The sequence below is a fragment of the Peromyscus eremicus genome, chromosome 13, assembly GCF_949786415.1.
Source record: "Peromyscus eremicus chromosome 13, PerEre_H2_v1, whole genome shotgun sequence".
NCBI classification, from domain to species: Eukaryota; Metazoa; Chordata; class Mammalia; order Rodentia; family Cricetidae; genus Peromyscus; species Peromyscus eremicus.
This window is the reverse complement of record NC_081429.1, coordinates 6,896,656-6,915,787: the sequence shown is the minus strand read 5'-3', so window position 1 is coordinate 6,915,787 and position 19,132 is coordinate 6,896,656. Positions and strand designations below refer to the sequence as shown.

The following is a 19,132-nucleotide window of genomic DNA, read 5'->3' as shown; positions in this document are numbered from 1 at the left end:
ATTCAGACTGCCTACTTTGCAGTCTACTAGGACACTACCTTCTGTGTCTCGGTTTCTTTCACCATATACATTAAGAATAGACTCACATTTAACATACACACTTTTTTACAAACTCACATATAACTTTTTGCCTTGCGAAGCATTTAGACTCACATTCAACATTTACACGTTTTTTACAAACTTATAACATTAACATCTGCTTATTTATACTCCTTAAGGAAACTACAGTACTTTAGCAAATATATTTCTTATTACTTCTTATATACTTCTTATCTTATTTCTTATTTATTATCTTATCTTATCTTATTTCTTATTTAAACTTACATTTACAACTAGTATCTTCACTTCTTAGAAGCTTATTACTATATGTCTTAAGACTACCTTAGATATTTCTTGCAAGCTTATATTCTTAAAGGAACTCTATAGATCTATTTTACAAACTTATATAGGGCTATCATTAGCATATACTCAACTTAGCAAACACCCAAAGATTTCTTAACACAGATCTAACAAGACAGAATTTTTACAAACTCACATATCTTATTTTCATCTTTTTCTATTTCTTACTCTTAATTATTATTACTATCTCTATTAGAAAGATTTTCTTAACTAGACAGGAAGTACATACATCATTGCTAAAGTTTAGAGTTTATAGTCAGCTTTGCTATAAAACACTGGGATTTAGTGAGTGTTGTTGTTATAGAATTGTGATAGTTGTTGCTAGGGGACTGTAACCTCCCCAGGATGATGCCACACTCCAAAGTTGCCAGTTCTCTCAGCCGTTCCAGACTGGCAGAGATGCACTGTCAGCGGTAAACGGTTTTTAACTAGAGGCTGTCCCTTCACCCAAATTCATAATAGTTCCCCTAAGTGCTTCAATTCAGACAAACGTTTCTATTACAGCAGTACTTTTGGTTTGTTCTACCGAAAAACTTCACTTCACGCTGAGGGTGAAATTACCGTATTTAGCTGCTGTATGGCCTTTGCCAAATACTGCACAGCTATTAGGTGATATAAAGTATTTTTCTAAAGGAGCTAGTAAAGCCACAAGTGGCACAGCTCTGAACTATATTTAGTATTTTCACTTCATTAGCTTTAACTCCTGATGTTAATAGCAGCTGTAATATTTAGCATTGATTTCTTTATAAGGAACTTTCAGGTGAAGCAACTCTTTTGTAAGACAGCTAGATTTTCTGAAGTTTGTTTCCCATCTATAAAGCAGTCGTTTCTTTTTGAATGCCTGTTTCTTATCCCCTTAATTAGATTTGCAAAGGAATCACTCATTGCAAGCTGTTTGTTCAAGAGGTAAATAATTTTTAATTTCACATAAGTTTCTTCATATCTAAGACAACGTTCAGTGTATAAACTGCTCTCTCTTGCTTTCTTAAGGATTTTAAAGTGGCTTGTTTGTTCTTAAAGGTAGCTTTTTGTCATCCAACTACTGTAAAAACTTTGCACAGCTATTAGGGTAAATAAGGCATTTTACCAACGGAGTCCCAAACCACGAAGCACCTAGTTCCATATCCTTTCAATTTTTCATTGGAACTGACACTTAAACTCTTAGACGATTTTCCTCCTTATTCTTTTAAAAGCTGTATTTTAAATTTACCATGAATGTATTTTCGAGCTGACAAACGTGCTTCAGGGCAATGTCGCCATCTTTAGTGGAAAAACTACCTTTCCCAGAATGCATCTCCCTTATATCAGTCCATAATAATATCAGTCCCATATCAGTCCCTTATATCATTTTCCCATCAGTCATTTCCCATAGTTCTTTTTGGGTCTGAGAGTCAACTGGTTCTCTTTTACCAGACTTGCTTACAAATTCTTGCCCAGGAGGTTTGAACAAAGTTTTTTGCTTTTGCAATGGGAGATTTGAACAAGCATTTTACATTTTCAATTATGGGACATTGGGAGGTTTCTGGTCTCTCCTCAGCTGGCTTTAACAGGTGTCTCTCCTTCATTTGACACTGGCCCCCAAATCAGAACCGCACCTGCCTCGTTAGCACTCATTGAGGTGGGCAATTTCTGATAGCAACTTTCCTTGGGGCTTGTGTTTGTCTTAGCCAGTCAGTGAAAAACAAGATCATGTACAACAGCTTTTCCATAGCTCTTTCAGAGATTTTCTCCCACTGACTTTATTCTCATTTTGCTTGTTCCTTCCCCCGCAGATGCAGAGCTTCAGGTATCTGTCTGCGGCTCTGTACCTCTGCTAGCTGCCTTTGGAGGTAGGGTTTTTTTTTCTCCCCCCGAATCTGCCTCAGATTCTAGCAGCTTTTCACAGGTCATGCATTTTCTGGGGAGGAATCTGTCCCTTCTGTTTCTTCAGAGTCTTTCTCCCAGACAGTTTCCAGTTTGGTCTCAGTTTATCCCCTCTACCCCAGAAACAGTTTCCCACACTACAGTGGCGCCTTTCCCTGCTACTGAAGGTAGGGGTTTTTTGTCAGTTTCTGTTTTCAGGGTCTGTGTGGTTTGCGTACAGACTGAAAATCTAACAAGAAAGGTTTTTGCCATTTCTAAATTCCCATTAGGACAGGTGTTTTGCCTCATCAGGCCTTCACCTGGCCCAGTCCCCCAGTGGGTTGCATTTGCTTGTCTGGGTGCTCAAGGACAGAGCTTATACCAGAGCAATCACCCCTTAGGGCTACACTCCCTCATCTCACGGGAGTCAGTTGAAACAAAGCTTTTCTCAAAGAGGTGCTTTCTCTGACAGAAAAGAAAGCTTCACTCCTGGATAGTTCTGTTCTGCCCTGGCTGGGCTCTTTCCCCAGACAGCGTTCTGACTCAGCAGCACAACTGCTTCAGACACAGTTCAGCTTTACTGTTTTCCCAGAAAGGTCCTTACTCTGATAGGAAAGCTTTTCTCAGATTTCTTTTTGCAGCTGTGGACCTATCAACCCGGGACTTGTAGGAAAGTGGACAACTGTGCCGTTCCCACCGGCTTTAGCTTTGTTTGTTCATTAGCAATCTTCCCCTGGGTCCTGCACCTTCCTGCCTCAGCTCTGTGCTCCAGGAAGTTTACCACTGCAGGAACCCTAGTATCCCCGAAATGCACCCCAACTCAGAGACGCTGGCCAGTCGCCTCTGGGTTTTTGCTCAGAAGCTAGGATACAATGCTAACAGTTTGCATGCTTCAGGGGATCTTTGCGTTAGGACGATTAGGAGCACCTTTTCATTCTGAAAAACTCACTCAGAAACAAAACCCTTAATGCCTCAGCTTGGCCGTAACTGAAAAGCTTGGCTTTTTTGCCTTTCTCAGGTAAAGTTTCCTGCCCTTTTGGGCTCTTGGTAGCTCTTTACCCACACTCTCCCAAGCGTTTCCCTCAGGGTACTCTGACCCATTGTCTTTTACTAGCTTGAAGAGATAGAGCTTAGGTTTTTAGGAACTTGTCCCTGCCTCCTGCATTGCAGGGAGGGTTTTTAAAGCTTGAAAGAGAACTTGGAGAGGTTTTGCTGTCTTAAGAGGTTTGTTGTTTTCCCTTAGAGCTAATCACAGGTGGTCCCCATACTAATATCTTCAGGTGATTCTAATTTTTGTCCTTCTGAGAAAGTTAAAGGCTTTAAAGTTTTTTAAGAGAAAGATTAAGGCTTTTTAGAGAGATTTTTCCCCCCCAAATTTTCCAAGAAAAGCTTTATAGTTTGAGAAAGATTTTTTTTCCCCCAGGAGAAAGACCAACTTTTCCCAAAACTTCCCAACTTTAAACTTTTTGGCTTTTTACACCCCCATTTTTGCCTCAGGGAGAAATCACTTTCTCCTGCCACTTGGACTTAGCATTTCAGCTGTCCCCAGGTCAAAAAGCTTCCATAGGAAACTCTTTCTTCCCCATAAGCTCAAAGAAGAGCTTTTTTACTACCCGTAAAGCCCAAAGAAAGATTTTTTTCCCAGTTTGCATTCATAGCCCCCAAAGTTAGAAAATTGTAGAGTTTTTCTGTCTAGTTGCCTTATTTTTTTCTACACGATCTTATACTTCTAAGTTTTTCCTACACTATATTACTATGCTATACCTTATACTTATTTTTCACAGATAGAAATTGAGAAAGAGATAGAAGATAGAAAATTTTGACAGAAGAGAATTTCGCTGCAGCATCGGACATCCTTCCAGTCCGCTTTCCTTTTCTCTCGAGGATAAAACCCCTGCCTCTCAATATATATAAAAAATATATATTTTTTCCATAACACCGGCATGCCTTATCCACTGGCAGGGCTGAACTCAGCACTTTCGCCAAAAACTCTGTAATAAAACTATTATTTTTCCTTTATCTTTAGTCCCTATTACTTTGTCTTTAGTCCCTGTTCATTTGTCTTTAGTCCCCCCCCTTTTTTTTTTCTTTTTTTAGTCCCTGTTCATGGCGCCATTCTGTGGGGCATTTACCCACCACCCCCACAGTTCCCCAGAGTTTTCTTGAGTGCGAGCAACAGGAAATATTAAGTAGAAGGATTTATTGTGGTGAATCTTGCAGAGATAAACAGATAGAAAATAAAGGAAGCCTCAAGAGGGCCTGGAACCTTTTCCAATGGGCCCCGACTGTCTCTGCCCCAGGGTTTTTATAGAGACACCAAGGGGCGGAGCAAAAGACCTCCTCCTCCAGCACAGTCAAGTGCAGACCATCCCAGACACCTGTACTCAGGCCCGTGGTCTAATCATCCTCTATGTGGACCTGCTGGGTAAAGCCACAAGGAACCTGAGAACAGGCTCCCACAGCAGGGCTGGTGGGCAGAGAATAAATAGGAGGAGTCTAGAAAGAGAAAGGAAGAAAACAAGGAGGAGGAAAGAAGGAGGGACATGCCTGGGGCAAGAAGCCAGGCAGACACCAGACAAACAGACAGAGAGAAGCAGGGAAAGTAAGATACAGAAGCCCTGAGGCAAAAGGCAGATAAACAGTTTAAGTTAGTAGAGCTAGCAAGAAATGTGCCTAAGCAAGGCCAAGCATTCAAAACAATAAGTCTCTGTGTCATGATTTGGGAGCTGGTTGGTGGCCCAAAAGAACAAGCCTCATCCCTGAGGCCAGGCATCCTGCGGTGGGTGTGGAGAGGCCCTGAGAAGCTACTGCCTGAAGCTGTGATGGTGAAGCTTCAGTTGCTATGGAGACTCCAGGATACTGGAGATGCCGGGACCACGAGACAAGCTGCGCTGTGGATGTGAAGTGGGGTCTGCCTGAGCCTGAGAGAGATGCTATGTGTGCTGAGGAGACAGAATGGGGAAATGGGGTCACCCGTGGCCTTTGGCCCAGATTACATTACCAGTCCTAGGTGCTGGCACCGGAGCTGCTGGGTTGGGCTTTGATTTGATGCGACTGTCCTTGCAACACTCTTTCCTTTTGGGACACCAATGTTTGCGTAGAACTTTCTATTACATAGCTCAGTTAAGAGACTTCGGACTTTTTAAAAGGTTGGGATTTTTAAAGACTTTGGGGACTTTAAAAGTTGGACCTTATTGTGTACTATGGAAAAGTAAAACATGAGACTTTGAGGGGAGGGGGATGGAAGGTTATGGTTTTAAAACGATGGTTGTTTGTGTCAGATTGACCAGTAGTGGAGCTGTCAGAACACAAGCTACAACCACCTGGGAAGAGGACCATCGTGGTACTGTTAGATGGCCTTAGTTGATGCGGGAAGACCTGCTTTGAAGGTGGGCAGCACCATTCCCGGGTTTGGGTCCTGGACTGTGTAAGAGCAGAGAAAGCTAGCCGAGCACTAAGCACACATGCATTCTTTCTCTGTCTACTCTTTTGGTTTCCCTGTGTAGCTTTGCGCCTGTCCTAGAACTCGCTCTGTAGTCCAGGCTGGCCTTGACTCACAGAGATCCACCTGCCTCTGCCTCCCAAGTGCTGGCATTAAAGGGGTGTGCCACCACTGCCCAGCCTCTGTCTACTCTTGGCTGTGGCTGTGACAGCCTTGACTTCCCCCCAGTGATGGGCCTGGAACTGTGAGCTAAATAACCCCTTTTTCTCCCTCTGCTGCTTTTTGTCAGGGCGTTTTATCTTAGCACAAGACTGAAACAAAGACTCTGTCCAGTGAGTCCCCACGTTCTAGAACTGGCTGTTTTCCAGTAGTGTTTAGCTATTCCACTAATGCCGATCTTCTGTAAACGAGCAGGTCGAAGTGTTGATTAAACACGCACACACAGAATTCCGGAAGAGAAACCTTGCCAGCTGATGCTGGAAGCTTACTTCACCTCACATTAGACTGCGTGACCCACTGTGACCATGGAGAGAAAATGCGGTTCGGGTGCTTTCAGTCTGCCCCCGAGTCCGATTTGAAGCGCCCCACTGCAAGCAGAGAATGTGAGGTCCAAGCACACGTGAGCTCAGGGGACAAGAGGAGGCGAACGTGGAGACTGTAAAATCAGGAAGGAGGAGGAGACAAAAGGACTGCAGAGCTGGTTACTGAAGGGAACTCAGCCTTGCTGGGGTTGTTTTCAGAGTGAAGTACAGAACACACACAGCCCTGTTTGCCCCCCAGACACACGTGTCTTTACTGACCGTCAGTCCTGGGGGCTGAAGCACTGTCCAAGGGGCTCTCCCTTACCCAGGTTTGCCTGTACCCCCAGGGGTAGCAGGGTGCTGTTGGTGACCCTGGAGCAGCCCGGGCAGAGAGAAAGGCACGGGTATGCCTGACACACTTCAGGCTCAGTCCTGTGTGGCACCCTGTGGTCTTAGAGGCTGCATGACCGGCACTCTGGTTTCTGAGGCTGAGTTCTTCCCCCCTCAGCCGGCCCAGCACCGTCAGGCTCATTCTGCTGCTCGGCAGACTGTTGACGGATGACTATTATTCTCAAAGCTGATCAACAGGAGGGAAGGGGAACCAAATGTCTTGCCCTTCTCATACTCACATAGTGTGGATAGGATTGTAAACTTGAAATGTTTAAGCTCATAGACAACTATTCCTGGGCAAATGGCTGATTTCTGGCGCAGGGGTCCTACCAGGTTGGCACCCACAGCACTTGCTGAGCCTGTCTTCATGTACTCCCTGGCCTAGCCCGTTCTGTGCCAGGCAGCGATCTGCAGGCTGAGCTTCTGCACTGGTGCCAACTCCACAAGTAGTCTCTCCTCCAGTCGGTGACCGTGCCGCCCAGCAGCGAGGTCCGTCCTCTGCTCACTCTGGGCCTTGTCAGGTGGGAGGAGGGAGGAAATACTATTTACCAAGAAAAATGAGACATTTCCAAGCCAGATTTAAGACAGCTTGCCTCCAGCAATGTGAATAATTGCTGATTTTATTCTATGAACATGAGACGGCTCTGTAAACTATGAAACCACTGGCAATGCGGAGTCACAACATCAGGTCACCTGAGAGAACGCTTTCCTGTGCAGTAGTAGTTCACGGCCTCTCCAAGCAGATAAGGCACATGAAACCCCTCTGCCTGAGTTATACTCACATTCACTACACACCATGCTCAGTGTAAGATCTCCCCACTCCACTCATGGCCTCAGTTGCTCCACAAACTCCGTCTAAGTCACCAAGCCCAACAAGGATACATCTGGGTCTATCCCAATGTGCTACTAAAAACAGGAGCCATCCAGCCATCCATTTAGACTTTGCACCTGGTGTCTACACCGCTGGTATTACTACCCTTATTCTCAATACGCTGACTTCTGTTGTCTTCACTTCCTCAACTGTTCAACATTTTAACATGATTTCCCTGGGTTAAATAAAATGGAAATTTAAAAAATATTTCCAAATGATTTAAAAAAATTGTATTTCCAAAGATGATTTTTAGAGAACCAATGAAAACAGGAATTATGTAACTCACCAGAGTCACAAGTAAGGTAGTTTCTTTTTAATTGAGAAATTCTAGGGCAGTGGTTCTCAATCTGTGGGGCGCGGACTCTGGGGTTCAAATGACCCCTTTCACAGGGGTTACCTTAAGGACATTGGAAATGCCAGGCATTTATATTACAATTCATAACAGTAACAAAATTACAATTATGAGGTAGCAACAAAAATAATTTTATGGCTGGAGGTCACCACAACAGGAGGAACTGTATTAAAGGGTCGCAGTGTTAGGAAGGTTGAGAACCACTGCCCTAGGGGAAGAATAAGAGGAAAAAGAGGATGAATTTGAAGTAAACACATTATATGCATGTGTAAAATTCCCAAATACTAAAAAAAGGAAAAAGGAAAAAGGTTTTAACTCATAAAAAAATATTTTTGAATTTTTTAAGCCTGTACTTAAGACCTCCTCCCAGCCGGGCGGTGGTGGCGCACGCCTTTAATCCCAGCACTCGGGAGGCAGAGGCAGGTGGATCTCTGTGAGTTCGAGGCCAGCCTGGACTACAGAGTGAGTTCCAGGAAAGGCGCAAAGCTACACAGCAAAACCCTGTCTCGAAAAAACCAAAAATAAATAAATTAATTTAAAAAAAAAAAGCAAAACTTCAGAATGAACTATGTTATTATCAATGTAATAAAACTGTGTAATGAATAAATCTGTTATAAGAATGGAAAATTTCTAAAAAAAAAAAAAATTTGAGACAAGGACAAAGTTATAAATGTGCTCACAGTTAAGACCAAACTGTGGAATTTCTAGAAACAGCTTTAGATGAAACAGTTTTAAGAATTCAATTAAATATTTATTGAACAAATGCTAAATGAACCAGGGCTGTATCAACCACCTCAAATCATCAAGGGCTGTCATACAGGAACAAACATAGATGCAGCCAGTATTTCTACACAGGATGGGGACTCGCAGCAGGAGGGCAGCATGGGCTGTCCCCTAGCTCGGGAGCTTCCTTCAGCACACACAGCACTCCAGGCCCCTCCCCCTCTTCTGAAAGGAGACACCAGCACTTGAGTTTCACAGGAACACAAACGCTGCGATCTCACTGTACACTGTCCACTTCATGCAATGGATGCTTGCACATACTGGGAAAAAATGTGGCATTGACGAGCTCCTCACCAGGTGATGGTCTCACCACCCTCAGCTCTTTGAGTCTACATCAGTGATTCCTTGTTCTGGGGTGGGAAGAAAGAGCACATTCTCCGGAGTGCGAGTGACAATGTGGGTTGGGCACTGCCTGGGGACAGTCCTCCTCAAACCTCAAGCACATCACTACAGCTAGAGGCCAGTGGTATCCAAGAGTGTGGTGTGTACCACAGCGCCCTCTGCTACTTGAAGCAGGACAGCTTGTGTTCAGAGTCCAGTCATCGAGGCTGGCTGCATAATACTGACGGCCCCAACCAAATGAGAACTGCTCCGAGGACAGTCAGCAGTGTCTGAGGAGGACACTGTACAATCCACTTCATCTTCTATGTGCATTTTATCACACCCAAAGGACATCGAGGTGCTCACCCTGTTCAGTGAACTCAGAATAAAACTCCACATCTGTTGGCCAATACAGGGTCTGAAGGTGGACCTTGAACTCCAAGTGAGCTATCAGTTTTCCAGAAAAGCCACGTAGTCGGTCAGCCTGGCAAGCTGCTGCTCGTTGGGGATTGGTGGAACTGGGGCAGGCTCTGTATGACAGTGAGGGAAGCACACTCTAAGTTAGCCAGTGGTAGGACAGAGCACCTAGCCTGCCACTAGCCTGTGGAGGACTTGAACAAGGGAACTTTCTTGTGCTACCTGGTTTTAGACAAAAATCATGCCTGCCAGAGTCCTGGATGGTTTTGCTTCAGACAAGAAGTCTCCATTTTATCAGCCTGGCTGTCTCAAATGGACATGCCTCAGAGTAACCGCTGTTGCTGCGGCAGGCTATGTAGATTCAAACATGTCTCATGTGCAGCACCTCTTCAGACCATAGCTCTGCCTGGACAGGCCCCACCATGGGAACGGGGTAAAGAACAGCTCCCACGTGTACCTCATGTGTCTGGTCCAAGCAGAACACTGCACTGTCAACAAGCAAGAGCAGCAGAGGAACAAGGATCCAACCTCAGGATTTACATGCTAACGTTGACTCTGGCACGCCAGGCTGTGGAGCCTTTTGAGTCCATTCCAGAACCCCAAGAGACCCTGGCATGATGGCGGTAGTTCTGGGCTGGGCTATCAGGTGCCACCACTCCAACTTAGCTACACGGAAGCCTGTGGTTTCCTTCTGTAGCCATGTGTCCCCACACATCTGCAGAATTGACCTCTACACACTACAGAAAACACATCAGCAAACAATGAACACTTAAAATGTGCATGGGAAAACACGTACCTGATAAGGGAATAAACCTGTTCAAGGAAACATCCAGGGCTCCTGAGGCTAAACAAAAAAGAGGAAGACAGTTAGAGACGACCAAGAGATGTCATGCCAGACTGTGACGCTCACCCCACTACAAACACTCGGTTCTCAGATGGAGAGAGGACACTTTGTCTTCAGTCTCCCTGAATCTACAAGCTTGGGGCTGCGCACTGACTTTTGTCTAAACACCAGGTGCCCAGGGCGGGTGAAGGGAAGTAGGGCTGATGCAGGAAGATTATAATGAGGGCGGGACACCCAGTTCTAAAGACTCCCCAGAAAAGGACACTCCTGTACGCAGGAGGAAAAGGCACACAGGAATGAACAGGGCTTTCTCCTGAGGTGAGATGAAGGGCAGGGATACAGACTGAAACAACGGGGCAGGGCAGGGGACTGACCAGAAGGGAAAGTCTCAAGTAGGTGACCTTCAATGTCACTCTGCTCTGACGTCATTTGTCTCTGAGGATCCACCTACCTGGCTTCCTGGGAAGAACCATTCTTGTGGCAGAGTCGGCTTGCCATCCTTGTTCCAATACACCTGAAAGTGCAGAGTTCACACACAGATGGAGGAGAGCACACGTGCCCGCCTGACCCACACTGCCACTCTGTCACTGCGTTACATGCCCTACTCAGGTGTTATGTAGTTATTTTTGAAATATCCTGAACATACTGAAGGCCTCACTTTAGTCTGGGGCTAGTATAATCACTGACAAATGCTTAGTCTTCTGTAGTAGTGACCTAATTAGTCTAATTCCAAACAGACAGAAGAAACTTCTAGGCCGCCCCTCGTAGCATTCTGTAGTAATAATGACTAATAATGCAGGTGCGAGAGCCCCATACCACAACCAACTGCCCACAAAACAAAATACCACCACACCACAGCTTCCCCCCCCCCCCCCCCCCCCCCCCCCCCCCCGGCTCTGGGAACTTAAGAATAATAAACAACATGTGATGGTCTCTCATCTCAGTTGGAGAATCAAAACTGTTAATCACTGTAGAACAATGTAACCAAGTACATGCAGTGTTGTACCAGTAAGGAGGTTAAGAGTGGCAACAGGCACTTGGGGATGGCCAAGGCACTGGGGAAATGAACTAAAATGCAGTGTGGAGACAGGACTCTTTCTGAGGAGGTAAGGGTAAACTTGGGCGCTTCGGTCAGTCGAGGAGTGCTTTCTAAAGCAGCTGGGCAGATGTCTACACAGCTGCCACAGGGACACTCCTGTGCTTGGTACAGGTGCCACATGGAGGTGCTGTGTGGTATGGGTTTTGTATCACTTCCTAAATTCCAAAACCCTTCTCCTGGAGCTCCAGAGGAGCAGCAGCGAACCTATGATCTCTGTAACTTCTGGTCCCCGTAAGGAACAACAAGCTCCAGTACCTTTCACCGCTTCCTCCACGGGAAGCCCGACAAAGGCTGCGAAGTCATCGGCGACTATGGAGGTGTAGGCTTGAGAGACCAGGGCGAAGGCGCGTCTCCTCGTTGCATCTATTGTGGGTGGGGAGGGTTGGTGGCAGGAACCAAGAGATCAGGACTCCTAAAGACAGCTGTCATCCAGTTTTTCTTTCCAGGCAAGACTAGAGCCACCCAAGCAGACACCGCATGCCCAGAGGCTCTAGTGAGCACACACACACACTCCGCACACCAGGTGTCAACAAAAGCTACAGGGTGGAAAACAACACCCACAGGACCCCAACCTGAAGGAAGCAAACACACTTTACATTTCCTTTGCTCTCTTTCACTTGAAAACACTAGCAGAATGGATGAGAATACCCTACCTCTCGGAAGGGTCTCCAATACAGGATTCCCCCAGAACAGGAGCACAAACCTTATCCCCAGCACCTGTCCCTAACTTCCAAGTGTGCATCAAGTCAGGACCCTGAACCCCAAAACTCAAGGCCTGACTCTCAAGAGAAGGTGCTGCCAGGCCCCAGCACAAGAACTCTTCCTGGAAATAGCTTTCCCCATTTCCTTATGCTCATACACCTACATTAAGAAAATTCCACAATGAGATGAATACCCCATCCAACCCAGCCAGTCTTCCTGTACAGTGCCCTTTTGGTAATACAAGGCTCCTCCAGAAGGCTGCCAACCTGCTTAATATTCAGATTTTACAGTCCACAGGTGAGGCAACTGGACACATAAAATCAAGCCCCTACCACACTGAACCGCCCCTCTGCAATGTCAACCAAGCAGTACAGGTCCCTTCAGGCACCTTTTGCTCCAAACTAGTCCCTGACCCAGACTACTCTTCACATTCCGCCCCTGGGCTCTGGCCCCATTGTTTAACAGCCTGAAAAAACACCTCTTACAGTACTCCTGTGAACATGGGCTTGCTGACAGGAACCAAAATGGGGCATGCCCTCAGTCACAGGCTTTCTCAGGGCTGAAAAACTGCAGATCCAACGGGCCTGGAAATGGCTCAGTGGTAAAGGCGCTTTTACCCAAGCCTGGGGACCTGAGTGTGTCCCCTAGTCCCATGTCAAGACGGAAGGAGACCCTCTGCCCACCCCATGCAACCACGGCATGCAGTCTCCCCACGCAAACAGCCGACACTAAGCTGCACCCCTTCCTTTCCCACGGAGGCTGCTCCACCATTCCTCCTCCTCCTCCTCCTCTTCCTCCCCCTCCTTGCTGTCTTTAGAGTTGCACCCTGCTTCAGTCTACCAACCTCCAGCAGACGGTACGGAAATTTCCCTAGGAAGGAGACAGACGTTCAGTGGGAAAGAACCAAGGCAGCCATGGCAGGAACATCCATGCAGCAGGAAGTGTGCCCCATAACCCTCTCCCACCATTTAAAAATCACTGTCTCCAGTTCAAACAGTCTGGTCAGATTTCTGGAGTAGGGAAGAGACAGAGCCGAACGAGAATGGAAGAGAAAAGCAGCAGGTTTGTGGAGAGGCAGGGAGGGCTAAAAAGAACGGAAGAACATTCACAGGGACAGGAGCAGGCTGACAATGGATGCAGAAATAAAGGCTCTGTGTTCCAGTGCTAATCAGTAGCCACACACTGCTCCCCAACTTGCTCTACTGACACCCCTCCACAGCTCTGGAATCAGTTCTGTTCTAGAGTCCAGTAATACCGGCCCCTCCTCCCATCCCCTCAGGATTTGGGTGAGGGTGGCTGTTAGGAACAACTGCTCCCTCGGTGCTTTGCAGCCCTTTCTGGCTTTCTGTAATGAACAGCTCTCCCACCAGGTTCTTCAGCCAAAACGTCTTTGATTTTCTAATAGAACGGAGTGGTTCAGACTGAACTGAAGGTGCTATGGTCTGAATACACTCTGTCCCCACAGGTCTGTGTCTGAACTCTTGGTCCTCGGCTAGTGGTGCTGTTTGGGGAAGTTGTGAGACCTTTAACAGGTGAGGCTGTGGTTGTTCTTAACTAGAAAACAAATTTATAATACACTGAAAAGTAAAACATCAAATCTGCAGCAATTCCGATCTGTTTCGAGACTGCCCTTACCAGGCGGGCATTTTACAGAGAAAAGGGTGGGATGTGCCATTTGGGGATCTGGGGATTTGAAGTCTCAAGAAAATCTTCTTGGATAGAATAGAACAATGTCTCAGGCCATGACCAGTGTTTACAAGTCAACTCTCCAATTTTGTTTCATAACAAGGAAGTGAAGACCAGGAGGTAGATGTGCCAAAGTGAAAACTCAAAAGCCTGGCCCCAGAGATCAAACTCCAGCATGCTACACTAGACAGAATGCTGTCTGTGGGCTGGAAGGAACTCTCGATTTCAGGGAGAATCAGTGTGAGGTGGTACTGGAAAGAATAAACACACAGAACCCTCACTGGATGAGTAGGAGCCCCTCCCCGAGTCCTGCCTATCAGCCTGCAGTGCAGCACCCGGCAAAGGCAGCCTGTACTGACCAGGCTGAGCCCATCCTGTCAGCCCTCGCCTCCTGTGACTCCTCCAGCTTCCAGCAGCCCCACTGCAATCACGTGACCTCATTCCACACTCCTCCCCCTGTCCATGTCTACCTTGAAACTCAGTCCATGCTTATTCAAAGCAGCTACTTCCTGCTTTGTCATTTACACTGTTCTGTTGTATGCCGATCACAGCACTACTGCAGAGAGCCGATTGGTGTAGCAATCCTTGCTCTCTGCTCCCTGGTCCACCCATGTCCTTACCCACTGATGAGGACCTGCTCACCAACGGAAAAAACACACTAAAGGCAGGTAGTGACTACAGAAACGAGGAAGCGTGCAACCACGTAAGAGAGGTACGGATGTGTGTGATGGAGCTGGAAAGATGGCTCAGCGGCTAAGAGTCTGGACGTGTGCTGCTCTTCCAAGACCCAAGTCTGGTTCCCAGCTTCCATGCTTGGTGGCTCAGAAATGCCAGTGAGTTTACCTCAGAGGATCCAATGCTACTGGCTTACACGAGTGTGTGCTCACATGCTCACACGCTCGCACGCTCGAACACACCCCCCTAAAGTCAATAAAAAGAACATAAGAGAGTGACCCGGAGAGACTGGAAGCACATGCAGGGGAGTATGAGACAGGAGGGAGGTGGGGACAGAGCTACTATGTGGCAGTAGTCATGCCAGGTCTCTAATCTTCCAAACTGAGCCCCAAGACTCTGAACTTGTTCCTTTTACACGATGTGTACAGGGGACACACAACATCCAGCAAAGCCAAGGTTAACAAAGTCCAAAGTCTGTGTATTTGAAAATACACAGACCTAAAAACAATCTTGACCTACCCATACCGTGAACTTTAGTTATTGCCAAGTTTCATTTTAACAGCAAATAACCTTTCACAAGGCCACATATGTGGTACACACCAGTAACCCAAGGAGTAAAGGACAGAATGGGCTATACAGCGAGGCCCTGTCATAACCTTCCTGTCCCCACAAAAATAATGATGAAGAGGATAAAAGATATTACCAATGGAGTACCTAGGATCTGGAATCAGTGACACCCACCCTTATGCTCCCGCTCCTGCCATGTTCCCCAGTGTCCCCAGTAATGAGATGAAGAATCACAATTAGCACAGATCAAGTCTGAAAGGCACCCACAAATCAGAACTATCCGCTTCCAGAGTGCACACCGACACAGCACAGCTATACCTCCAAGGGCTCCAAGGACAGGCTTAGTGCAACACGAAGTGGAACCCCAAAGAAACACTACCTCTAAGGGCTTCCATGATTGGCTGCACAGTCTCTGACCACTGGTGGGCGTTGATGGTGGTATAGATCCCAGGGAAATCTCTCTGCCAGATTCGCTGTCCAACTGACCAAATTCCCCCAAGTTCAGAATTTGCCTGCAATAAAAATTGTTGCCTTTGAAGAAATTCACTCTGGAATTAATAAGACTGTATCTTCAAACAAAATCTCAGAAATGACATAAAATTTGTTAGCTATATCATTAAAACACACACTACTGGTTTTAGGAGATGCAATTGCTCTTCTAACAGGGCCGAGCACAGGTATAAACTGTAAACCTTTTTCTTTTTTTAACTTGTATGTCCAGTTCCAGACTATGAACTTAGCAGGTGATAAACGGTTCTGCAATGTCCAAAGGTTGGATCTGCCTGATTCCAAAACACTGTGAGCAGTAATGTCAACAATTTATATAATTAATGTTTTTACCACAATCACAAAGCATAAGAAAGTAAAAAAATGTTTCAGAATGAAGTGTGGGAATCAATTATCCTAAGCACTACTATTTAAACCTAAGATGCTGGCATTTACTCAGGACAAAACTACCAGAAAGCAGGTTAACAAGGCAATGTCAACTGCAGAGCCTATGTGCAGAGTTCCCATTCATATCAGCTCGGCTGTTCCCATTCACACCATGTGTCACTCCCGACTCTTGTTTCACTCTTACCAACAGAAGTTCAGGGAAAGGAAGGAAAGTGAAATAAAATCTTACTTCGTTCTACTTGGCAAGAAACTTTTCTAAAGTTATTGCATTTACTCTCCCATCCCAAGTAAGACATTTAATTAATAAAGTCATCTTAATGCAGTGAATGTCCATGTACACAATGCCAGTTTTCAAACCGCCATCACTGCAGAAAACCACGCGTAGTCCGCTGCAATCCCCAGCCCTGCATCTAAACTGGTCAGCTATGAACTGGCCAACTGCACAGCAAGGCAGGCCTCAGGAAACCTCATCAGTATATGAACAAAATTTCTGAACCATCCTGTCAGAGAAACCTGAAGGTTTCTAACTTTAAGATTCGATTAACTACAGTTTCTGTGATATGTATGGGAAAGAAAAGAGGAACCGGGGGCTGTCATTTAAGTCAATGCCAGTATTTTTAAAGCAACAGGGAATGCTGTGGAATACTTACAGACTTTATAGCAGGTGGTATCCTCTTCCAAAGATATCTTGCATTATTCCTAATTTACAGAGATCAATTAAAAATAAGTCATCTTAGTCAGTACACGGAATGACCAGGTTCTAATGTAAGCACATGAAAGAACACCTACTAATATACTTCAGAGGACAATTCAGTTTTATATGAATTTGTTCTGAGGAAAAGCAGCTTTCCAGGGAAAAAAAAAAAAAAAAGAGTATGAAATAACCCCTTCCAAGGCAACCTTTTTTATTTTTTGCTGACTTTTTAAAATTAACAATCCAGATCCTATACTACAGCAACACATTCAAACCACAGATTTACATAAAACTAACCGTACAACCACTCAGATTTAACAATGTATCCGTTTAAAGGCTTTGACACCCTGTCCCTCACAATACATGTGTACACAATGCTGTTATAATTAGGAGCCCTTCTAGTGGGCACAGGGCTTAAGGGGTTGGAATGTGATCACAAAACAGAAACAACTTCTCTGTGTATACTGCAAATCTCAGTTTAGTTTCTGTAAAAATATCACGAAGGGTTTGGAGCTACAGGAGCCCTCTATTCTCCAGCACACTCACGCTTTCTGCTTCCCAACCAGGAAGACTAATAAAAAACGCCTAACGCCTCCTGGCTTCCCAATGTTCCCTTTCAGCTTCTTTTCTTCTACTGAGTACATAGAAGTTTCTGATTTGTGTGTGTGTGTGTGTGTGTGTGTGTGTGTGTGTGTGTGTGTGTGTTTTCAAGACAGGGCTTCTCTGTGTGGTAGTCCTGACTGTCCTGGATCTCACTCTGTCGACAAGGCTGGCCTTGAACTCAAAGATCCGCCTGCCTCTGCCTCCTGAGTGCTGGGATTAAAGGTGTGTGCCTTCAGACAAAAGAGGATAGGTCAATGGCTCCTGACACTAGTTTTTTCTAAAGAACTTACCATGGTTTTTTTTTTAGGTGTATGTAAAACACACACAACAAAAAAATGAGCCTAATTATTATTATGACTGAATAGGAAACATATAACAGGATTATGATAAAAGAGACCTATGTGTCATATGTACTTTCGAATAATCTCGAGCAAGCTGCTGATCTTTCGATTTAGGTAAAAGGTACTACTTACATGTCATTCTGGAGCAAATACAAAGCTAAAAGTTGACCATACACTGGTGGTGTGGCAATTCCTCCAGGAGCCTACAGGGACAAAAAGAGAGGGAAAAAAAAACTCATTTCCTAATACACTTTCAGAAAAGAGAAAATTCAAATGGAAAAACTAAGTCCCCTTTCCAGTACTACTACAGACGCAGAAAAAGCTTGGGTGAGTATCAAGGATTAAAATCCGAGGAGTGAATTTAGATGTGTTGTCAACTGTCATCTACCTCCAATGGGGTATCAGTTTCTTTACAAATACACAAATATTTAAGTGTCCTTCACCTCGGAGGGTCTTAAACTTAAAAAATAAACAAACAAAAAAAGCAACTCACGATTGTAGTAAATACTTCTAAAGGTTCTTAAAACACTGTGTTTTATAAAAGTTATAAAACATTATAATTATAGTAAGCCCATTATAAAAAAGGCTATCCAAATAAGCTAAAAACCATCAAGCAGTTATAGAGGCCTGTCTTTCATCAATCTTAATCCATTCAGCAAAGGTCTGCTAAGTGCTTATCAACAAGCTGCTGCTGTCTCCTTAGTCGGGGAACCTTTTTATTCCCCCCCTATTTCTTTTGTTGTTTTGATTTTACGTAGCCCAGGCTGGCCTCGAACTTACAGGCAATCCTCCTGCCTCCGTCTCACGCGTGCTCCATGAGATTCCTATGCCACCGCACCCAGCCAAGCTAGTGAACTTTTTATCTTAACATGATAAATGGAAGCGTCTCCCGACTACCGCCAGGAACCGGGGCGTGATGAATCGGGCATATGCTCCCAGCAGGCCGCGGCCCGGCCCGTTACCCTGGAGACGGCGCCCACTCGCCCGCCCCACCCTGCCGCGCTACCTCAAGCTCCTGGTTCTCGCACTGATCCAGCAGCTTTCTGAAACTGAAGGCGCTGTCCGCCATCACCGCCACTGGCATCTTCCCGGCCGCTCTCGCCGCCACCGCCCCGCCAGACCAAAGCCCAAGCTGGCCCTCGGGGCGTCGCGCCCGCGATGACGTGAGAGCCGGTGCCGCTCAGTACGCTTGCGCGAGCGTGCCGTCATTTCCTGAGCGACGCCGTGGCGGAGAGAGCCGGGCGGCGAGCGCTCTAGCCCGCAATCTCGGTGCTCTGGAGGACCCGCCCAGGCTTAAAAGAGTCGGCTCCGCTTAGGAGGGGCTGGCTGCCGCTCGGGGCTTCTGCTCTTGAAGGTGACAGCGGGAATGCCTCTTTCATACCCACAGTTACAGTGGGAGAATAATAAAACCATTGGATCTCCATGTGTTTTGAGAACGCATGTAAGCTAAGGTGTTACAAGCCGAGGAAATTTCAAAGCTGAAACTCTTCTTGGCTTGGGCCGTGCGCACACCACTCTTCTAACTGCACCTGGCAGCCTGAGACCCTCACCTACACCTATTATGCACACATACACACCCTTCTCTGAAAAAAAAAATCACCTAGCAACTGTCAGCAACTCAGAACTCCTGTCCACAACCTGCGTGGAGCCGCAGGCACATCCTCTCCAAGAAATGGAATTAACTTTCTC

General features: G+C 45.9%; 1 protein-coding gene across 1 annotated transcript; it reads right to left on the bottom strand.

The window, feature by feature from the left end:
- Positions 1-8,546: 8,546 nt before the first annotated feature.
- On the bottom strand, positions 8,547-18,602 carry Cops8 (COP9 signalosome subunit 8). Its single transcript, XM_059278403.1, has 8 exons — positions 18,450-18,602; positions 17,576-17,646; positions 16,456-16,504; positions 15,291-15,423; positions 11,537-11,644; positions 10,634-10,696; positions 10,135-10,182; positions 8,547-9,451 (listed from the first exon to the last, which is right to left on the bottom strand). Exons 1-8 carry the CDS (start codon positions 18,525-18,527, stop codon positions 9,372-9,374), a joined length of 630 nt encoding a protein of 209 aa, XP_059134386.1. The 5' UTR covers positions 18,528-18,602; the 3' UTR covers positions 8,547-9,371.
- Positions 18,603-19,132: the final 530 nt, after the last annotated feature.

Bases quoted from the DNA above. Each gene is read 5' to 3' on its own strand.
- Cops8 (XM_059278403.1), bottom strand. From the start codon at position 18,527: ATGCCAGTGGCGGTGATGGCGGACAGCGCCTTCAGTTTCAGAAAGCTG. The intron at 10,697-11,536 runs GTACTGGAGCTT...CTGCACTTTCAG, and splicing joins CGTGGAGGAAGCGGTGAAAG to GTGTATTGGAACAAGGATGG. The intron at 10,183-10,633 runs GTAGGTGGATCC...TTTTTTGTTTAG, and splicing joins GGTTCTTCCCAGGAAGCCAG to CCTCAGGAGCCCTGGATGTT.